Source organism: Pan paniscus, chromosome 2 (genome assembly GCF_029289425.2).
Source record: "Pan paniscus chromosome 2, NHGRI_mPanPan1-v2.0_pri, whole genome shotgun sequence".
Taxonomy (NCBI): domain Eukaryota; kingdom Metazoa; phylum Chordata; class Mammalia; order Primates; family Hominidae; genus Pan; species Pan paniscus.
The window spans coordinates 119,588,943-119,608,194 of record NC_085926.1 but is presented as its reverse complement, the minus strand read 5'-3'; the positions used below and the strand labels follow the sequence as shown (position 1 = coordinate 119,608,194).

General features: G+C 40.2%; 1 protein-coding gene across 1 annotated transcript in view; it reads left to right on the top strand.

Moving 5' to 3' along the window:
* HCLS1 (hematopoietic cell-specific Lyn substrate 1) overlaps positions 1-19,252 on the top strand; it is a 29,681-nt gene that overhangs the window by 9,822 nt on the left and 607 nt on the right. Inside the window, exons 4-13 of the mRNA XM_003825172.5 lie at positions 3,599-3,728; positions 6,370-6,480; positions 8,317-8,371; positions 13,991-14,101; positions 14,758-14,813; positions 15,442-15,511; positions 16,842-17,053; positions 18,090-18,194; positions 18,697-18,928; positions 19,076-19,153. Of these exons, the coding sequence (XP_003825220.1) occupies positions 3,599-3,728; positions 6,370-6,480; positions 8,317-8,371; positions 13,991-14,101; positions 14,758-14,813; positions 15,442-15,511; positions 16,842-17,053; positions 18,090-18,194; positions 18,697-18,928; positions 19,076-19,153 (1,160 nt within the window). The remainder of the gene's footprint in view (positions 1-3,598; positions 3,729-6,369; positions 6,481-8,316; positions 8,372-13,990; positions 14,102-14,757; positions 14,814-15,441; positions 15,512-16,841; positions 17,054-18,089; positions 18,195-18,696; positions 18,929-19,075; positions 19,154-19,252) is intronic.

Sequence of the window (19,252 nt, the reverse complement as noted above, 5' to 3'; positions counted from 1 at the left end):
CTGCTGCTTCAGCCTCCTGAGTAGCTGGGACTCAGGCGCCCACCATCAAGCCCAGCTAATTTTTGTATTTTTGGTAGAGACGGGGTTTCACCATAGTGGCTAGGCTGGTCTTGAGCTCCTGACCTTGTGATCCACCCGCCTTGACCTCCCAAAGTGCTGAGATTACAGGCGTGAGCCACCACACCTGGCCACTTTTTCATTTTATTAATGGCATCTTTTTAAGAGCAAAAGATCTTAATCCTGATGATGTCTAATTTATTGAAAAAAAATTTATGGGGCTAATGCTTTATGTGTCTAAGAAATATTTACCTACCCCAAAGTTGTGAAGACTTTCTTTGATGTTTTGTCCTAAAGGACTGACAGTTTTAGTTTTTACATTTAAGTCTATGACCCATTTCAAGTAGACTTTTCTGTGCAGTGTGAGGTCAAGATTGAGGTTCATTTTTCTCCATGTGATTATTTAGTTGTTCAACAATATTAAAAGAGTATTCTGTTCCCATTGACTTACCTGGCATCTTTGACCACATACATGTGGGTCTATTTCTGGACTCTATTCTGTTCTGTTGATCTATTTTCTACCCTGACAGCATACCATACTGCACTGATTATTGTAGCTTTATAAGTCAAGAAATCATGTAGTCCTCAACTTTGCTCTCCTTAAAAAAAAAAAAGAAACAAAAGATTTTACTATTCCAGGACTTTACATTTTCACATAAAATTTACAATTCACTAGTCAATTCCTACAAGAATGCCTGTTCAGATTTTGATTGGGATTGCATTGAATCTATAGATCATTTTAGGGAGAACTGACATCTTAATGATATTGAGTTTTCCAATCCATGAACATGGGATATCTCTCCATTTATTTAGATCTTCTTTAATATTTTCAGAAATATTTTTTAGTGTTTAGGTCTTGCACATACTTTGTTAAGTTTATCCTAAAATGTTTCATGTTATTTCATGTATTTATATTTAACTTCCAGTTTCCAAATGTTTATGGCCAGTATGTAAAAATACAATTGATTTTGATATAATGACCTTGTATCCTGTGACCTAGCCAAATGCACAATGCTTTAGTAGCTTTTTTTGTGTGAATTCTTTAGGATTTTCTACATACATGATCAGGTCATCTGTGAATAAAAACCTTATATTCTGAGTCACTCACATTTGTGCTTTTAGTTTTGTAATAAAAAACAAACACAGATTGAGGAATGAGTCATCTTTGAGGTGCTACATTTTGCTTGGTTCACATAAACTGCATTGCTTTATCAATACAAAGTCTTTTAAAACTTAAATTGGATATCTGAGAGTTAATATGTCAAAAGTTTCTTAGGCACAACACAGCATATTGAATTGGAATTTTTTGTTTTCCTCTCTATCTCTTCTAGCTGTCCTCTATCTCCATACATAAAACATTTTTGTGTCCTCAGAGCCTAACAGTACCTCTCACTTAAAAGTTGTTTAGTTAATAGTTATAAAATGAAGGAATGATGTAATTAAGACCTGTTTAGGCCAGGCGTGGTGGCTCACGCCTGTAATCCCAGCACTTTGGGAGGCCAAGGCAAGAGGATCACTTGAGGTCAGGAGTTTGAGACCAGCCTGGCCAACATGGTGAAACCCTGTCTCTACTAAAAATACAAAATCTAGCGGGGCATGACATGCATGCCTGTAATCCCAGCTACTCTGGAGGCTGAGGCAAGAGAATCACTTGAATCCGGGAGGCGGACATTACAGTGAGCTGAGATCATACCACTGCACTCCAGCCTGGGCGACAGAGCAAGATTCTGTCTCAATAATAATAATAATAATAAAGACCTGTTTAGAATGACTTCCACTATAACCTAAAGAAGTCTGTTTTCTTTGGGCCTCAACAATTTCATTCAAATTATATCATTGGTATGATCCCCTGACTAGTTTTTCTGTTATCCTTTAGATGAATATTTCTGAGTATCATTTTCTAATCCCTTTTAAAAACTTGTTTTAACTATAATATAGTTATAACCCATTTAACAATTATTATATTCATTAAAAAATTGCAGATTTTTTCCATTTGAAAGTAAATTTTGGCCCCATTTTCTTCATCTTTCATCTGAATACTTCAGTTGGAAGATATTGGGCAGGCATTTACATGTCCTTGGTACTAGTAGCTTATGACACAGTGTTGGTGTTGAACTGACAACACAAGATCTCTGCTTTCAACGCTGCCAGAGAGTTTAGAGGAGGCATGGGAACAGGGGATTCTTCCAGCACTTGGCTTAATTTCATCTGGTTCATAGCCAGCTTTCTAAAATTAACTGCGGCTAAAGCTGAGAAGGCTTTTTAAAAAGACTTTTGGTAGAATTATCCACTAAAGGCCACCAGATGGATCTATTCTTCCTTAAAAGAAGACAATTTCTGCTGTGAGACAGCCATTCTACGTATAACCAATGTGTCTGGTTGTCCTGAGCTGGTAAAGTCCCAGCTCACCATCTAACATCACTATCTTAATACCCTAAACCCTCATTGCTTGCTGCAGAAAGTCAAATTTCTTATTTAGGGTTCTCTTGCCCAAATGTTTCCAAGAATCCCCGGATCCTTATATGTGTCCAAATAACAGATCTGATTGTCACATGGGGCTGAGCTATCACTTCATATCCTCAAGCCAAAGAGGTTGGCCAAGATGGCTTTCTGCCCTCTTAATTGTTGCAGTCACCTTCATGGTAAAGATGGAAGTGGGTGTGAAGTAAGAAAGATAATGCCTTTTTTTGGTGGTACTTTCTCTTAGGGATAGAGGTGTCCCTTCAAATCAAGATAATTTGAGGCTTAAAGTGTTATAGCAATAACTGTGAGTGGATTTTCTTAGTTAGTTTTCATTAGTCCTTAGTTTTCTCAGGTATTATCAGCCTGGGGGGAAGGGGCAGAAGATCTTAATTCATGACCAAAAAGCATAAAAAATACCACTAATGTTTACATAAATTTCCCCAGTTCTGTGTTTTTATAAGCATTATTTTTAATGACTTCCTGGTACACTAGTGAAAGGTAGTATTTCAATTTATTTAACTATTATCCAACCATTGGTCATATAGATTGTTTCTTAGTTATTGCTATTATATACGATGCTTCAATGAGTATCATTTAGACATTAAGGACATTAAGCTTTGCCATATTTAAAATCATTTCCCTGGTGTAGACTGCTAAAACTAGAATGTGTAGGTCCAATGGTATGTGAATATTTTTCTGCTTTTTGAGACACATCCTCTAATTGATAGAAAGCAGATCCATTCAGAAAAGAAAATAACTTTCCAGTTATCAGAATATAGGTATCATTGTCCTCTAATATTTAAGAACATGAAAAATGGGACTAAAGATCAGAAGGTTATTTTAGTGAGCAAAATAACAGACTAGAGGAAATATTATTGGCCTATGGAGAGTTTAAATCAGGCTATGGTATGCAGGCCAGACTGATCTTTTACTTCCAGACCCATCACTAGTATATTTTGGGGGCCCAGGTTATTACTGAAAATAAACAGGACAGACTTCAAGACTTCCATTTTTCTGGGAAGATGGGTTTCTTGATCTCCCTAGGATAGATGAGCCTTGGTCATGTGGTTTCTTCCAGCATCCACCAGCTGAGGAACAAAGTATCAGAGGAGCATGATGTTCTCAAGAAGAAAGAGATGGAGTCAGGGCCCAAAGCATCCCATGGCTATGGAGGTCGGTTTGGAGTAGAAAGAGACCGAATGGACAAGGTAAGTTGAAAGGGAAAGATTTGCTTTAAAAAAATACAAGCCGGGTGCGGTGGCTCACGCCTGTAATCCCAGCACTTTGGAAGGCCAAGGTGGGTGGATCATGAGGTTAGGAGATCGAGACCATCCTGGCTAACACGGTGAAACCCCATCTCTACTAAAAATACAAAAAATTAGCCGTGCGTCGTGGTGGGTGCCTGTAGTCCCAGCTACTCAGGAGGCTGAGGCAGGAGAATGGCGTGAACCTGGGAGGCAGAGCTTGCAGTGAGCCGAGATCATGCCACTGCACTCCAGCCTGGGGGACAGAGCGAGACTCTGTCTCAAAAAAATAAAATAAAATAAAATAAATAAATAATACATTAAAAAATTGATATATATACTTATATATTTTGTAAATATGTATAAATAATTATATACTTATATATAATTATATACCTCTATAATAAGAGCCAACTATATATAAGTATATATAATTGACTCTATAATAAATAATTGGCTCTATAATAATTGGCTATAAAATAATTGGCTCTATAAGAGCCAATTATATGTAAGTATATAATTATATAAGTATATATTTATTATATATACTTATATATTTTATATATGTTATAAATATAATATAATGTATATTATATTTTATATATTATATTATATATAAGTGTATATATATTATAAGTATATATAATATATACTTATAATATATAATATATTATAAGTATATATTAATATATAAATATATATTAATATATATAATAAATATATAAAAATATATATAATATATACTTATATACTTATATATAACAGATACTATATATAAGTATATATAATATATAATCTACATTATTAATACATTATATTACATAGTAATAATATGTAATATAATGTAATATTATTTTATACTATAATTAATATATAATATATATTATATTATATAAGTATATATAAAATATAATACATAAAATATAATATATATTATATTATATATACATATAATATAATATATATTATATTTTATGTATTATATTTTATATATACTTATATAATTTAATATATATTATATTTTATATATACTTATATAATATAATATATATTATATTTTATATATACTTATATAATATAATATATATTATATTTTATATATACTTATATAATATAATATATATTATATTTTATATATACTTATATAATATAACATATTATATTTTATATATACTTATATAATATAATATATATTATATTTTATATATTGTATTTTATATACTTATATATAATATAATATATATTATATATTAATTATAGTATATAATAATATTACATTATATTACATATTATTACTATATAATATAATGTATTAATAATGTAGATTATATATTATATAATATGATATATAATATATAATATAGATATATTATATATTATATATACTTATATATAGTATCTGTTATATATAAGTATATATTATATATAAGTATATAATTAATATATTATATATTAATACAAGTATATAATTAATATATTATATATTAATACATTATATATTATATACTTATATAATTATTTATAAATATATTTATAAATATATATTATTAATATATGTTACATAATTATAAGTAAATGTTAATATATAAATTTATATTATGTATATTTAAATATATTATAATTATATGATATAACATATTTATATTATAAATATATAGTTTATTCATAAATATATAGTATATAATATTTAAGTATATTAAAAAATTTTGCTAAAACACCCAGATACTTTTGTTCTAGATCAAAATATATATTTTTTGACTCATTCATTGGTTCATGAGTTAAAACTCATTCAAAAGTACAGTAGTCATTTGGTCTAAAATATAATGTCCACATATTATTTGTATCAAATGTTTCTGATCTCAACACATAAGATATACATGGCAGAAAATAAGAGCCAAGATATTAGAACTGCTGGCCTGTTGTAGCCCCAACCACATTGTAACTCCTAGACCAAGAAGACAGGGAGCACAAGTGGAGAAGGAAAAAATATGTTTTAAAATTATTTGCTGCATTTAAATGTTTATGTATTATGTCTATGTTGCAACTTCTCTTTATTATTTTCTTTACTGTGTATTTAGTGATTTTTTTTGTATACATGTCCTACATTACATAGTGTATAAAGCTCAGAGTTCACTTCTGAACTTTGATGGCCATACAGGAGCAAAGATCTAGAACAAAATCATTGGCTCTCCTAGTGAAATATTCCATCCCGGCTATGGCGTCCGGTCAGTCCCCTTGGTCTCTCCTCCACACTACCCCACACTACACTCTGTTCTGCTGCACAATGCTCTTGTTTCAGCTCTTTTTGTTTCTGGTTTAAACACTGCTCTGTCTACCTTGTCTCTATCCCCTGGTTCCCAGCCCATCCTATGGGAGTGTTCAGAATGAAGGATTCCTAATGGTATTAGAGAAGAACAGGGATGAGCAGGTCTCCAGAAAAAGTCATCTTGCTCTCCCATTGCGTATTCCTTGGCACCACTGTCAGAGGCTATAGATCTGACCCAGAATGGAATTTCTTACATGCCTACATCCCACTCCATATCTGTATTTATTTTTTTAAGGTCATTTTTATCTTTTCACTCACTCCATCCTTGATTTTTCTCAGAGTGCAGTGGGCCATGAGTATGTTGCCGAGGTGGAGAAGCACTCTTCTCAGACGGATGCTGCCAAAGGCTTTGGGGGCAAGTACGGAGTTGAGAGGGACAGGGCAGACAAGGTAAGTGACCACTCTCTCTCCCAACCACCCACCTCCAGTCATGTGAAAATTGCCCACAATCACCCCTGGATGGAGGCACATGCTTCTTTGTTGAAAGACAGGACAGTGGATGCTGTGAGGACCTGACACCGTCACAGGGATACCTCCCTCAGCAAGTTCCTTGGTGCCAATGTTGGAAGCCACATGCTGAACTGAAAGACAGTGATTCAAATAGGAGAAGACTCTCAAACTGTGTGTTTGAATGAATAATTCCTCAAGCCACTGGTTTTTATTATACTCATATGCATGAAGATAGAACAGAGAATCATCTAAGCTCTTCTTTTGGCTTAACATCAAAACCTTATAAATACTCATGCCGTTTAGGAAAACAGATTCATCAGTTTAAATATTATTGCCATGGCAGCAGATAATCAAGTTAAACAACTAATTAGGGTTACTATTTACAGAATTTAGCATCAATCTATGAAGTCCAGATATCTTTAAAGACTCCTTTGTACAAAACAAAACAAAATGTTGTTTTAAAGAGAAAAAAAAGTACCGTATGATTACAGCATCATAACGTTGACAGGAGAGTAAGATTGATAACTCATCGATGTTTTTAGTTCCACGCCTTATTAGGTCGGATTCTTTGAACTCATTTTTTATGGTGCAGAATGGTGTCTCCTGCCCTGCAGCTGCACACAGAGAGAGGACAGCTCCTTCACAGTTAGCTGAGATTTTTTCTTTGTTTTTACCAAAAGTTGTTAATTAGGTGGACATGAATCCTTAAAGCTAAGGATTGGAAGCTAAGGCAGCTAAGTTCTAGAACATTAATTGTTTGCATCTTGGGGGATAAAACCATGAAAAACAAAATCAGGAAAGTTTAAAACATACCGCAAAGCTAAGGGAAGATGTAGAAGGCAATAGTGGAATATGGAGCATGCAGTGTTCTAGAATCAGGATGGAATTCCCTGTTCCATCTTGGCATCACTCTTGCCTGCCTTTGCTTAATCACCGATTCTTACATCTTTTGCTCACAAGCCACAAATGGAATCACCCAGTCAGTGTGTCATGTAAATCAAGAAACAATACATGTTAATTAGTTCTTAATATGCAAAAACCCAGACTTGCTTAGATAACCATAGTTCCTGAGCCAGATGGAGAACAAAGCTCCAAAACTCTGCGGTAATGTTGGGTATCTGGGCAACATGTCCAGTCCCAGAGCCAGCTAGGATCCAGACTGTCCTGGTTGCAGTTATCCCACCAAAATCCACATATTTGTGTTTCCATTATTGAGTAATGAAAGAGAAGAGGCACAGCATTATCAACTGGGAATAGGGTAATGTCTCTTCATGAGCAGAGTGCTTTATACTTTACAAGGCACTTTTCTAGGTATCACATTTCACTTTTGTGAGGATTCGTTAGGAAGAAAAGCACTAAGTTAGTGAATGAAACTAAGTAGACACTTTACCTTGTCCCATTTAGTTCTCATGACATCCCAAATGAAGAGGGATCATTTCTCTCATTTTACAGTCGAGGTAGATAAGGCAGGCATGCCTCTCCTGATTTTATATTAAAAGAGACTGGGGCTTAGTAATATAAAGGAACATGCTTAAACTTCAACAACTATAAATAGGGGATGTAGGGTTTGAACCTAAAACTGTCTGTGTCCAGGGCCTATGTTCATTGCTCTGTAGTATCCTGTGTCCATACCAGCCTGTTTCTACATTAAACACCTATACTCAGCCTGAAGCCCCTACAAACTACCTCTGGGGCTGGCTAGGAGTAAGGGGAGGTTAGGAAGAGGAAAACCTGTCAGCTCTGACTCTAACCAATTCTTTCTCCTCTTCTCTGTAGTCAGCAGTCGGCTTTGATTATAAAGGAGAAGTGGAGAAGCACACATCTCAGAAAGGCAAGGACACTGTACTTCACTCAGCCTCAGCAATCTGACCGGCAGGGTTTTCTGCTAAGACTTTATCTTCCAGCAGTTGTCATCAGCTTTTTAACTTCCATGACCCAGCGCACCACTATTTTATTTACTTTTTGTTCATTTGTTTGTTTTTGAGACAGGGTCTTGCACTGTCACCCAGGCGGGAGTGCAGTGACACAATCATGGGTCACTGCAGCTTCGAATTCCTGGGCTCAAGCGATCCTCCCACCTCAGCGTTCTGAGTAGCTGTGACTACAAGTGTGCACCACCATGCCTGGCTAATTTTTTATTCTTTGTAGAGATGGAGTCTCACTATGTTGCCCAGGCAGTGTCAAACCTTTTGGCTCAAGTGATTCTCCCCTCTCACCCTCTCAAACTGCTGGGATTACAGGCATGAGCCACTGCACCCACTGCTATTTTACATACTTTTTAATTTTTTTGAGAGGGAGTCTCGCTCTGTCACCCAGGCTAGAGTGCAGTGGCACCATATTGGCTCACCGCAAGCTCTGTGTCCTGGGTTCACGCCATTCTCCTGCCTCAGCCTCCCAAGTAGCTGGGACTACAGGCGACTGCCACCATGCCTGGCAGTGAAAACTGTGTTAGCCAGGATGGTCTCGATCTCCTGACCTCGTGATCCACCCGACTCGGCCTCCCAAAGTGCTGGGATTATAGGTGTGAGCCACCGTGCCCGGCCCTATTTTATATGCTTTTTAAACCCACTGTGCACTTGCTTCTCTTTTTCTCCATGATCGCTTTCTATAATATTGATCAAGTTTTTTTTTTTTTTTTTTTTTTGAGACGGAGTCTGGCTCTGTCGCCCAGGCTGGAGTGCAGTGGCTGGATCTCGGCTCACTGCAAGTTCCACCTTCCGGGTTCACGCCATTCTCCTGCCTCAGCCTCCCGAGTAGCTGGGACTACAGGCACCCGCCACTACGCCGGGCTGATTTTTGTATTTTTAGTGGAGACGGGGTTTCACCATGTTAGCCAGGATGGTCTCGATCTCCTGACCTCGTGATCTGCCTGCCTCGGCCTCCCAAAGTGCTGGGATTACAGGCTTGAGCCACCGCGCCCGGCCATATTGATCAAGTTTTTGAATCCCTCTTTTTTCTCTAATGGATTGAAAATAAGGTATTCTATTCCTTTATTTTAGAAGGTTATTCCTAAATTTTAACATGCATCTTTGACTTAAATTTAAAATTAATCACAATCTCTTCCTGAGTGTATTGGAAACATAGAATATTTTAACTACATTCTTTTTAACCAACCATATTGTTGTTGTTCAGTATATTGGTTCCATCTTATTCCATCTTATTATTGATTCCATCTTATAAACCCCACAAAAATGAATCATTATTATTACTTAGTAAATGCTTATTTAAATTGACCAAGGTATTTACCTATTTCCTAGCTCAACATTGCTTATTGTATTTCATTGTTTCACCTTTGTATCTTCTATTTCCTTCTTGCTAAAATATTCCATTGATAATTCTTTTAATGAGTCTATGAAAGAACTTTCAGTCTTTGAAAAATGTCTTTATGTTGCATCATTCTTCATTTTTATTTTCCCTTCATCACTTTGAAGATCTTATTTCATCGTCTCTGACATCTCTCTTGTGCCAGACTATCATTCCTGAGTAGGTAACATGTCTTATATCTCCGGGTTTTTTTTAATTAAAGATTTTCTTTTGGTCTCTGATATTCTTCACTATTATTAGGGTGTGTCTGGATGTTAGATCTACTTTTATTATCCTATATGGGACTTACTGCCCTTTTTCAACCTCAGATGTGACTTTCATTATAGGAAGTTCTCAGGCATTTTCTCTTTGAATAATACCTCTTCTCTCTTCTCTTTATGTCCTTGTGCCGCATTCTGGGTTATTCCTTTAGATCCAGGTTAAGTTCACTAATTCTTCCTTTCGCTGTATTTCATTATTGTTTAAGCTGTCCATTGCATTTTAAACTTTCTTTCAAATATCTTCCCTTCCCTTCCTTTCCCTTCCCTTCCCTGCCCTGCCCTCCCGTCCCCTCCCCTCCCCTGCCCTCCCCTCCCCTCCCCTCCCCTCCCCTTCCCTTGCCTTCCCTCTCTTTTTTTAGATAAAGTCTCATTATGTTGCCCAGGCTGGCCTCAAACTCCTGGGCTGAAGTGATCCTTCTGCCTTGGCCTCCCAAAGTGCTGGGATTACAGGCATGAGCCACCACATCAGATATTTTCATTTCTGGAGTTTCTTTTGGTTCTATTGCACATCTGCTGATTCATTTTCCATAAGACATTATGGTTTCATTACGGTTCCCTGTGCCACTTCTTTAAGCTGTTTAATTATTTTAAACATGTACTTTGCAGTTTCTTTCATATTTTATATTATTTGCAGTTCTTGGCTGTGCCATTTCTTCTGACTAATCTGCTGTTCCTCATGGTTATTTATTTCCTTGATGGTTTGTAATCTTGTTTATAAACTTATTTTAGTGAAGGAGAGGGATATTTGTTTTATGAGAATTTCATGTGCCCTGGGTTTAGTAAGTACCTCATCCAGGGAAATATTGCCTCTACTTCTGGCTCAACTCTAGAGGTCTTAATAGTAACGGACATTTTTTTTCCTTTATTATTATTTTTTCCCATGGAGTTCAAGTCTTTCTGGTTTTTAAGTTGGTTATGGTATGTTGTGCTTTTCAAGGAATTTGTTCATTTTGTCTGTGTTGTCAGGTTTATTGGCATAAATTCATTTATAATATTCTCTTCTTTTTAACTTCTGTAAGATTTCTAGTGATATGAAATGCCTATTTTCATTTCTGATCTTACTTACTTGTGTTTTTTCTCTTTTTAATTATTCTTACTAGAAGTTTATCAATTTTATTACTCTTTCCAAAGAACAAGCTTTTGGCTTTGCTAATTTTCTCTATTGTTTACTTGTTTTAAAAAATGTATTGGTTTCTGCTCTTATCTTTATTATGTTTTTCTTCTACTTAGTATTGATTTAGTTTGTTCTTTTCCTAGTCTCTTAAGGTAGAAACTTAGATAATTGATTTTAAGCCTTCCTTTACTGTATGGGCACTTAAAAAGCTATACATTTCCCTCTGAACACTACCTTCATTTGCTACAAACATTTGCTACATTCAACAAATATTTGAATGTGTGTGTTTTAATTTTCATTCATCACAAACCCGTGGTCCCAGCTATTCAGGGGACTAATGTGGGAGGATCACTTGAGCCCAGGAGGTTGAGGCTGCAGCAAGCCATGATTGTGCCACTACATTTTGGCCTGGGCAACAGAGTGAGACCCTGTCTCAAAAAACAACAACAACAACAACAACAACAAAAAATAAAATCATTCAGTTAAAAATATTTTCTTATTTCCCTTGTAATTTCTTCTTTGACATGTGTATTATTTAAAAGCTGTTACTGATTTTCTGAGTATCAGGGAAATTTTCTAGATAATTTTATTGGTATTGACTTCTACTTTAATTCTATTGTGATCAGAATATGATCTCTAATATTTCAGTCTTTTGAAATGTACTGAGACTTACTGTCTTAGAGACTTATGGACCGGCACATGGTCTATTTGGTCAATGTTCTATATGCATGAAAAAAGTATATTCTGTAGTTTGGGGTATAGTGTTGTATAAGAGTCAATTAGGTCTTATTAGTTGATAATGTTTGGATCTTCTATAATTTTACTGATTCGTTTTTGCCTAAAATACCTATTAATTAATGAAAGAATGGTGTTGAAATGTTCAACTACTATTACAGATTTGTGTATTTCTCTTTCTACTTCTGTCAGCTTTTGCATTATTTGTGTGTGTGTGTGTGTGTGTGTGTGTGTGTGTGTGTGTGTTGGAGTCTTGCGATGTTTCTCAGGCTGGTCTCGAACTCCCGGGCTCAAGTCACCCTCCTGCCTCAGCCTTCTGAGTAGCTGGGACTACAGGCATTCACCACACCCGGTTTTTTACATTTTTCTTTTATTTGAGAGCTTCATGAATTTTGGTTCTGTGAATAGGTTTATGCCAGCATACATACTCCTGATGAAAGGTATTGTTCTTTTATCATTGGAGCATGTCTTTCTTGTCTCTTAGAATGCACTTTGTCTTGAGATCACTTTATCTCATATTCATGCCATCTTTCTTATGCTTACTCTTTCCAAAATGTATATTTTCCTGGATCAGTATTTAGTTAATTTCTCAGCTTAGAATTCCTGCATCACATAAGTGGAAAAAAAATGTGTATTTGCATTCTACACTCAGATGTAGGCTTGGAGTTTCCAAGTCTCATAAGCAAAATTTCCCCCTATCAAATATTGAACAGGTTACAAGCCCCCCTCTTGATTTTCCTGGGTAAATGAGTAGAATTTTTCTAGCACTCTCTTATAGGAGTGGACAGAGCTTCGTTTCTGGCTTTCTTCCCTCCTCCCCCATTCTTAAATGGAAATTAGAATCACAGAGCCTCGATCCTAATCCCTATTCATTACATTTGGAATTTAAAATCTGACCAGGTGTGGTAGTTCACACCTGTAATTGCAGCATTTTGGGAGGCTGAGGTGGGTGGGTCCTTTGAGCCGAGTAGTTTAAGGCTAGCCTGGGCAACACAGTGAGATCCTATCACTACAGATTTTTTTTTTAAATTAGCAAGTCATGGTGGCACATGCCTGTGGTCCCAGTTACTCAGGAGGATTGCTTGACCCCAGGAGTTCAAGGTTACAGTGAGCCATGATTGTACCCTGCACTATAGCTTGAGCAAAGGAGCAAGACCCTACCTCTAAAAACAAAAAAATCCCCCAAAAATGCCCTTGGGTTTTCTGTGGTGTCAGTTCATAATTATCTTCACACACACAGCTTTGATTCATCTCTTTGTCTCTGGTTTCTGGAGCCAGGATTTTTTCCCTTCCTTTCTTCTGAGCTTCACTTTTTTTTTTTTTTTTTTTTTTTTTTTTGAGATGGAGTCTCGCTCTGTCACCCAGGCTGGAGTGCAATGGTGCAATCTCGGCTCACTGCAACCTCCACCCCCCATGTTCAAGTGACTCTCCTGTCTCAGCCTCCCTAGTAGCTGGGGCTACAGACGCACATCACCATGCCTGGATAATTTTTGTATTTTTTAGTAGAGACAGGGTTTCCCCATTTTGGCCAGGCTGGTCTCAAATTCCTGACCTCAGGTGATCCACCTGCCTCGGCCCCTAAAGTGCTGGGATTACAGGCATGAGCACCGTGCTCGGCCTGAGCTTCACTCTTTAAAACACAATTGTTATGTTTTATCTGACATTTCTATGTGCTTATATGGGAGTAGGGGAAAGGCATACATTTCAAGTATCTGCCTTTTTTTTTCTGCAATCTCCTCACTCTCTATACTTGCCCCTTCTTGAAGAAGAAGGGAGAAAATGGGAATGTTCTTCTCATCTTGGCATGGAAATGAGAGAAGAGAGGGAAAAAGTAAGCAATATTCAATTAAAAGACTACTTAAGACATGGCTTCTCTTTAATTCCCCTGTATTCAAGCCCTGCTCTTTTCCCAGGCCCCTAACACTCTGTACCCATTCCTGCTGACCTCTCTTCTCCAGCGCTTCCCTGTGTGCTGGAGCCTAAGGGTGGGCTCTCATGACTGCTCCTTCGACCACAGATTACTCTCGTGGCTTTGGTGGCCGGTACGGGGTGGAGAAGGATAAATGGGACAAAGCAGCTCTGGGATATGACTACAAGGGAGAGACGGAGAAACACGAGTCCCAGAGAGGTGAGTTGGGGTTGGAAGGGGGAAGGTCACAGATAGCACAGGGATCTCCTTCCTTCCTTTCTGGAAGCTCACCCGGGGGCCCCAGAATACAGAGGGGCAGATGTGCAGAGCAGGGGGTGCCAGGGCAGTAAGCACATGTGTGGGGACAGGTGGTGGTAGTGAGGGGAGAGAGGAGAGATGGAGAGGAAAACAGAAGGATTAAGAGCAGGGCCTAGGAGGGAGGTGAGAGAGAAGGGGGCGTTGAGGAAGGAATGAGGACAGACAAGCTGGGTGATGGTCAGAAGATGGTTTGCCATGAGTCTTAGAGGGATCTCTGCTGTCCTCACAGAGGATAAAGAGGTTTACTGCTTCCCTGGAACCCATACGGATGGCTGAAGTGCTCTCTGTATTTTTTCCTATTTCTTTTACATTTTTCCTTATCTGTTGCTTTCTGCTTTCCATGTTTCCCTACTTCCATCTTTGTCTTCTCCATTCGCTCCCAGATTTTTTCCCCATCTGTTTCCCTCTCTTCCCATCCATGCCTCCCTCTATCCTCTGATTCTCACATTTCCTCCTACATTTGTTTTCCACATTCCTGTTTTTCTTCCCACTGATTCTTCTCACCACCCATTCCCAGCATTTTGATCTCCTATAACTCAGAACTTTCTGTCCTGCAGATTATGCCAAGGGCTTTGGTGGCCAGTATGGAATCCAGAAGGACCGAGTGGATAAGGTAAAGCACCAGAACACCAATGTCTTAAGAAGAGTTCCTTAAGTTTAGGAAAGTGTGCAGAGAAGAGCGTGAAGAAGGCTGGGAGAGGGAGGGGACGGTGGTGCTGGGCACACAGAGCCTGTCCTGCTGGCGTCCTGCAGTCCCCACTGACTGCCCTCAGCATCTAAGGAGCATGTCTTCCAAAGCCTGAGCTTTGAGGACAGTGGGAGAGGCATACAGAGACACAGGTAAACCGCAGGGAAAGGTCGTATTGGACTGGAAATTGTATTGATTTCTTGGCATTGCTTAACCCAATCTTCAGTCTCCTCCCACCCCATGCCACTGTCCTCCCTACACTAGTCCCTCCTCATGCATGGGCCAGGGGGCCCTGCTGCATTCTAGGCAACTGGGCTTGGAGATGTGAGATTCTAAGGTCACTGAGCTGCTGAAAGGGGGAGCTGAACTCAGCACTTAAGAACTTCTTTACCCCCTCTCTACCACAAAACAACATTGGAACATGCTGTCCAGCTGTTGAGCATCCAATGGTTAGGGATACCTCCTATAGTGGCCCCCAACCCCCAATACTGCCTCCAGGTCACCACTACCCTTGCCCCCTCCCGCAACACACATGCTGTTCTCCTGCCTGCAGAGCGCTGTCGGCTTCAATGAAATGGAGGCCCCGACCACAGCTTATAAGAAGACGACGCCCATAGAAGCCGGTGAGGCTTAGTGATTCACTCTCCATGCACCTCACTTCCTTCTCCCTCATTCTTTTTCTTCCCCAGACTATATCCTCCATGCCTTTAACTACCTAGATTAGCTGAGTTAGACCTGCTCCCTATCCTCATATTCCCAGATTCTGTCTTTCCTAGAAAAACCAGGTAAGGCGGAGCTCACATCTGTAATCCCAGCACTTTGGAGGCTAAAGTGGGAGGACTGCTTGAGTTCAGGAATTTAAGAACAGCTTGGACAACATGGGGAAACCCCATCTCTATAAAAAATACAAAAATTAGCCAGGCATGGTGGTGCACACCTATAATCCCAGCTACTTGGGAGGCTGAGGCAGGAGAATCACTTGAACCCAGGAGGCGGAAGTCGGAGTGAGCTGAGATCATGCCACTCAACTCCAGCCTGGGTGACAGAGTGAGACGAAAGAAAGAGAGAGAGAGGAGAGAGAGAGAGAGAGAGAGAGAGAGAGAGAAAGAAATGAAAGAAAGAAAGAAAGAAAGAAAGAAAGAAAGAAAGAAAGAAAGAAAGAAAGAAAGAAAAGAAAGAAAGAGAGAAAGTCAAGTGGATAGACAGAGTGACGTCGGGGAAGGAATCGGAGGCAGAGAACACAGTGTGGCTTGGGACAGGGGTGGGGTGGCGTGGGAACATTGGTGAGGAACCACTTGGGAAGAACACACAGGGACAGGAGTTTTGGATGGGGTTGAGGATGAGTGGTGGCTCGAGGAAGGCATACAGATTTATGGAAAATGGACAGGGGAGGATGCTGGTTGGAAGCCCAAAGTTTACAATTTAGAAAGGACACAAGTCAGCTGGGCATGGTGGCTCACACCTGTAATCCCAGCACTTTGGGATGCTGAAGTAGGATAATCACTTGAACCCAGGAGTTCAAGATGAGGCTGGGCAACACAGCAAGATCCCCTCTCTACAAAAAATACAAAAATTAGCTGGGTGTGGTGGTGCACATCTGTGGTCCCAACTACTCCAGAGGCTGAGGTAGGAGGATTGCTTGAGCCTGGGAGGTTGAGGCTGCAGTGTCCCATGACTGCACCACTGCACTCTAGCCTGGGCTGAGACCCTGTCTCAAGAAAAAAAAAAGACACGAGTCTTAGGTCGTATAGCCTGGCTTTATAAAAATCCAGGCTTCAGGGCTATGCCATCCTCCTATTATCCCTTGTTCCTCTATCGATACATCTTTACCATCCTGTCCCACAAATCCCTCCTCCCGGATATTTAACTGATTCCCCTTCTTCCTTCAAGTGCCATGCCCTTCCCCACTCTCCAATCCAAGACAACCCTAATTTTTCTTGCCTGTGTCTGCAGCTTCTAGTGGTGCCCGTGGGCTGAAGGCGAAATTTGAGTCCATGGCTGAGGAGAAGAGGAAGCGAGAGGAAGAGGAGAAGGCACAGCAGGTGGCCAGGAGGCAACAGGAGCGAAAGGCTGTGACAAAGATGAGCCCTGAGGCTCCACAGCCAGTGATAGCTATGGAAGAGCCAGCAGTACCGGCCCCACTGCCCAAGAAAATCTCCTCAGAGGTGAGCGCCTGGCCCTCTTGGATCCACATCCAGGATCTCTTGCCCAGACAGGAGCCTAAGGGGTCCAAACCATTGGCAGAAAATAAGGCAAAGTCCTCCCCTGGGTTAGGCAAGGTCTGTTGTCTCTGTCTTTAGAAGACTTCAGTCTGACTGTAATTGGACCTCCTATCAGAATGTTAGAAAAAACCCTCAAGATTTACATAGTACAACAGAAAGCAAGTCACCAGCCAGCACAGCCAATTATTGCTGTAGGAACTATGAGGAAGGGGCCGTCACTTCAGGCTGGAGCCCATCTTGAGGGATGAGTTCCATTTGAATTGGCAGAGAGTGGGAGAGGGTGTTCCTGGTAAATGTAACAGTGAAGACATGCATGGTGTGGTGGCTCATGCCTGTAATCCTAGCACTTGAGGTGGCCAAGGTGAGAGGATCACTTGAAGCCAGGAGTTCTAGACCAACCTGGGCAACATAGTAAGACCCTATCGCTATAAAAACAATTTAAAAATTAGCTGGGCATGGTGGTGTGTGCCTATAGTCCCAGCTACTTGGGAGGCTTAGAGAGGAGGATTGTTTGAGCCCAAGAGTTTGAGGCTACAGTGAGCTATGATCTCACTTTGCTCCAGCCAGGGCAGCAGAGTGAGACCCTGTCTCAAAAAATGCATAAAATAAAATAAAAAGAATGAAGATGGGCCGAGCGTGGTGGCTCATGCCTGTAATCCCAGCACTTTGGGAGGCCAAGGCAGACAGATCACGAGGTCAGGAAGTCAGGAGTTCAAGACCAGCCTGACCAACATAGTGAAACCCTGTCTCTATTAAAAATACAAAAATTAGCCAGGCATAGTGGCGTGTGCCTGTAATCCCAGCTACTCAGGGGGCTGAGGCAGGAGAATCGCTTGAACCTGGGAGGCGGAGGTTGCAATGAGCTGAGATCGCACCACTGCACTCCAGCCTGGGCTACAGAGCGAGAGTCTATCTCAAAAAAAAAAAAAAGAGTGAAGATGGAGGCTTGCTTACTTGAGAGATGCTTCATTTTCCACAGGCCTGGCCTCCAGTTGGGACTCCTCCATCATCAGAGTCTGAGCCTGTGAGAACCAGCAGGGAACACCCAGTGCCCTTGCTGCCCATTAGGCAGACTCTCCCGGAGGTAAGCAAACCCCCAAAGATTCTCTGCCCCCACCCCATCTTCTCGAGTCTTAGGAATGTGGGCTGTGCAGGGTGGCCAACCATCCTGGTTTGCCTTGCACTGTTCTGGTGTTAGCACTGAAGACCTTGCCTTCTGGGAAACTCCTCTGTCCTGGGCAAACTAGGATAGATGATTATCCTAGCTGTGGTAGCTCAACAATGTGCTCTTGCTTCAATGTTTTCTTGGTCTCCCAAAGAATCTGACTTGTTTTCTACTTCCCTCCCCTCACACCTTTTACATTCTCTTCCCATTGTCTCTGGAATGTGTTTTGGGTGGGTGGGTGTGGGAGGAGATTGAAGAATGAAGATGGATGAAAGGCTGTGTTCCCCAGGAGAGGCTGTTAGATGGAGGCAAGGGTGGAGGGGAGAAGAGGCAGGGTGGTGAAGGGGGGGGGTCTTATCAGTCCTCCATTGAGTCCTCCTGGAAAGTGGAAGTCACAGTGCTCCACACTGTCTCTTCTCAGGACAATGAGGAGCCCCCAGCTCTGCCCCCTAGGACTCTGGAAGGCCTCCAGGTGGAGGAAGAGCCAGTGTACGAAGCAGAGCCTGAGCCTGAGCCCGAGCCTGAGCCCGAGCCTGAGAATGACTATGAGGACGTTGAGGAGATGGACAGGCATGAGCAGGAGGATGAACCAGAGGGGGACTATGAGGAGGTGCTCGAGCCTGAAGATTCTTCTTTTTCTTCTGCTCTGGCTGGTGAGTGATGGAAGGAGAAGCAGGAGAATTTGGTCATGTCCAGGGGAGGGTAAGAGGAAGAAGAATTTCTCTATTGCCCCAGTAGGATCTTTCTCTGTTTGCCTTCTTCATGTTGATGATCCCATGTTTGTGTTTCTCATTATGCAGGATCATCAGGCTGCCCAGCTGGGGCTGGGGCTGGGGCTCTGGGGATCTCAGCTGTGGCTCTATATGATTACCAAGGAGGTAGGTTGGGAGTGGCCCGAGGAGCCTGGTACATGGACGCCCCTGATATAAGACAGGGGGACATGTGAAAAGAGAGATTCATGTCTGACCATTCTAATA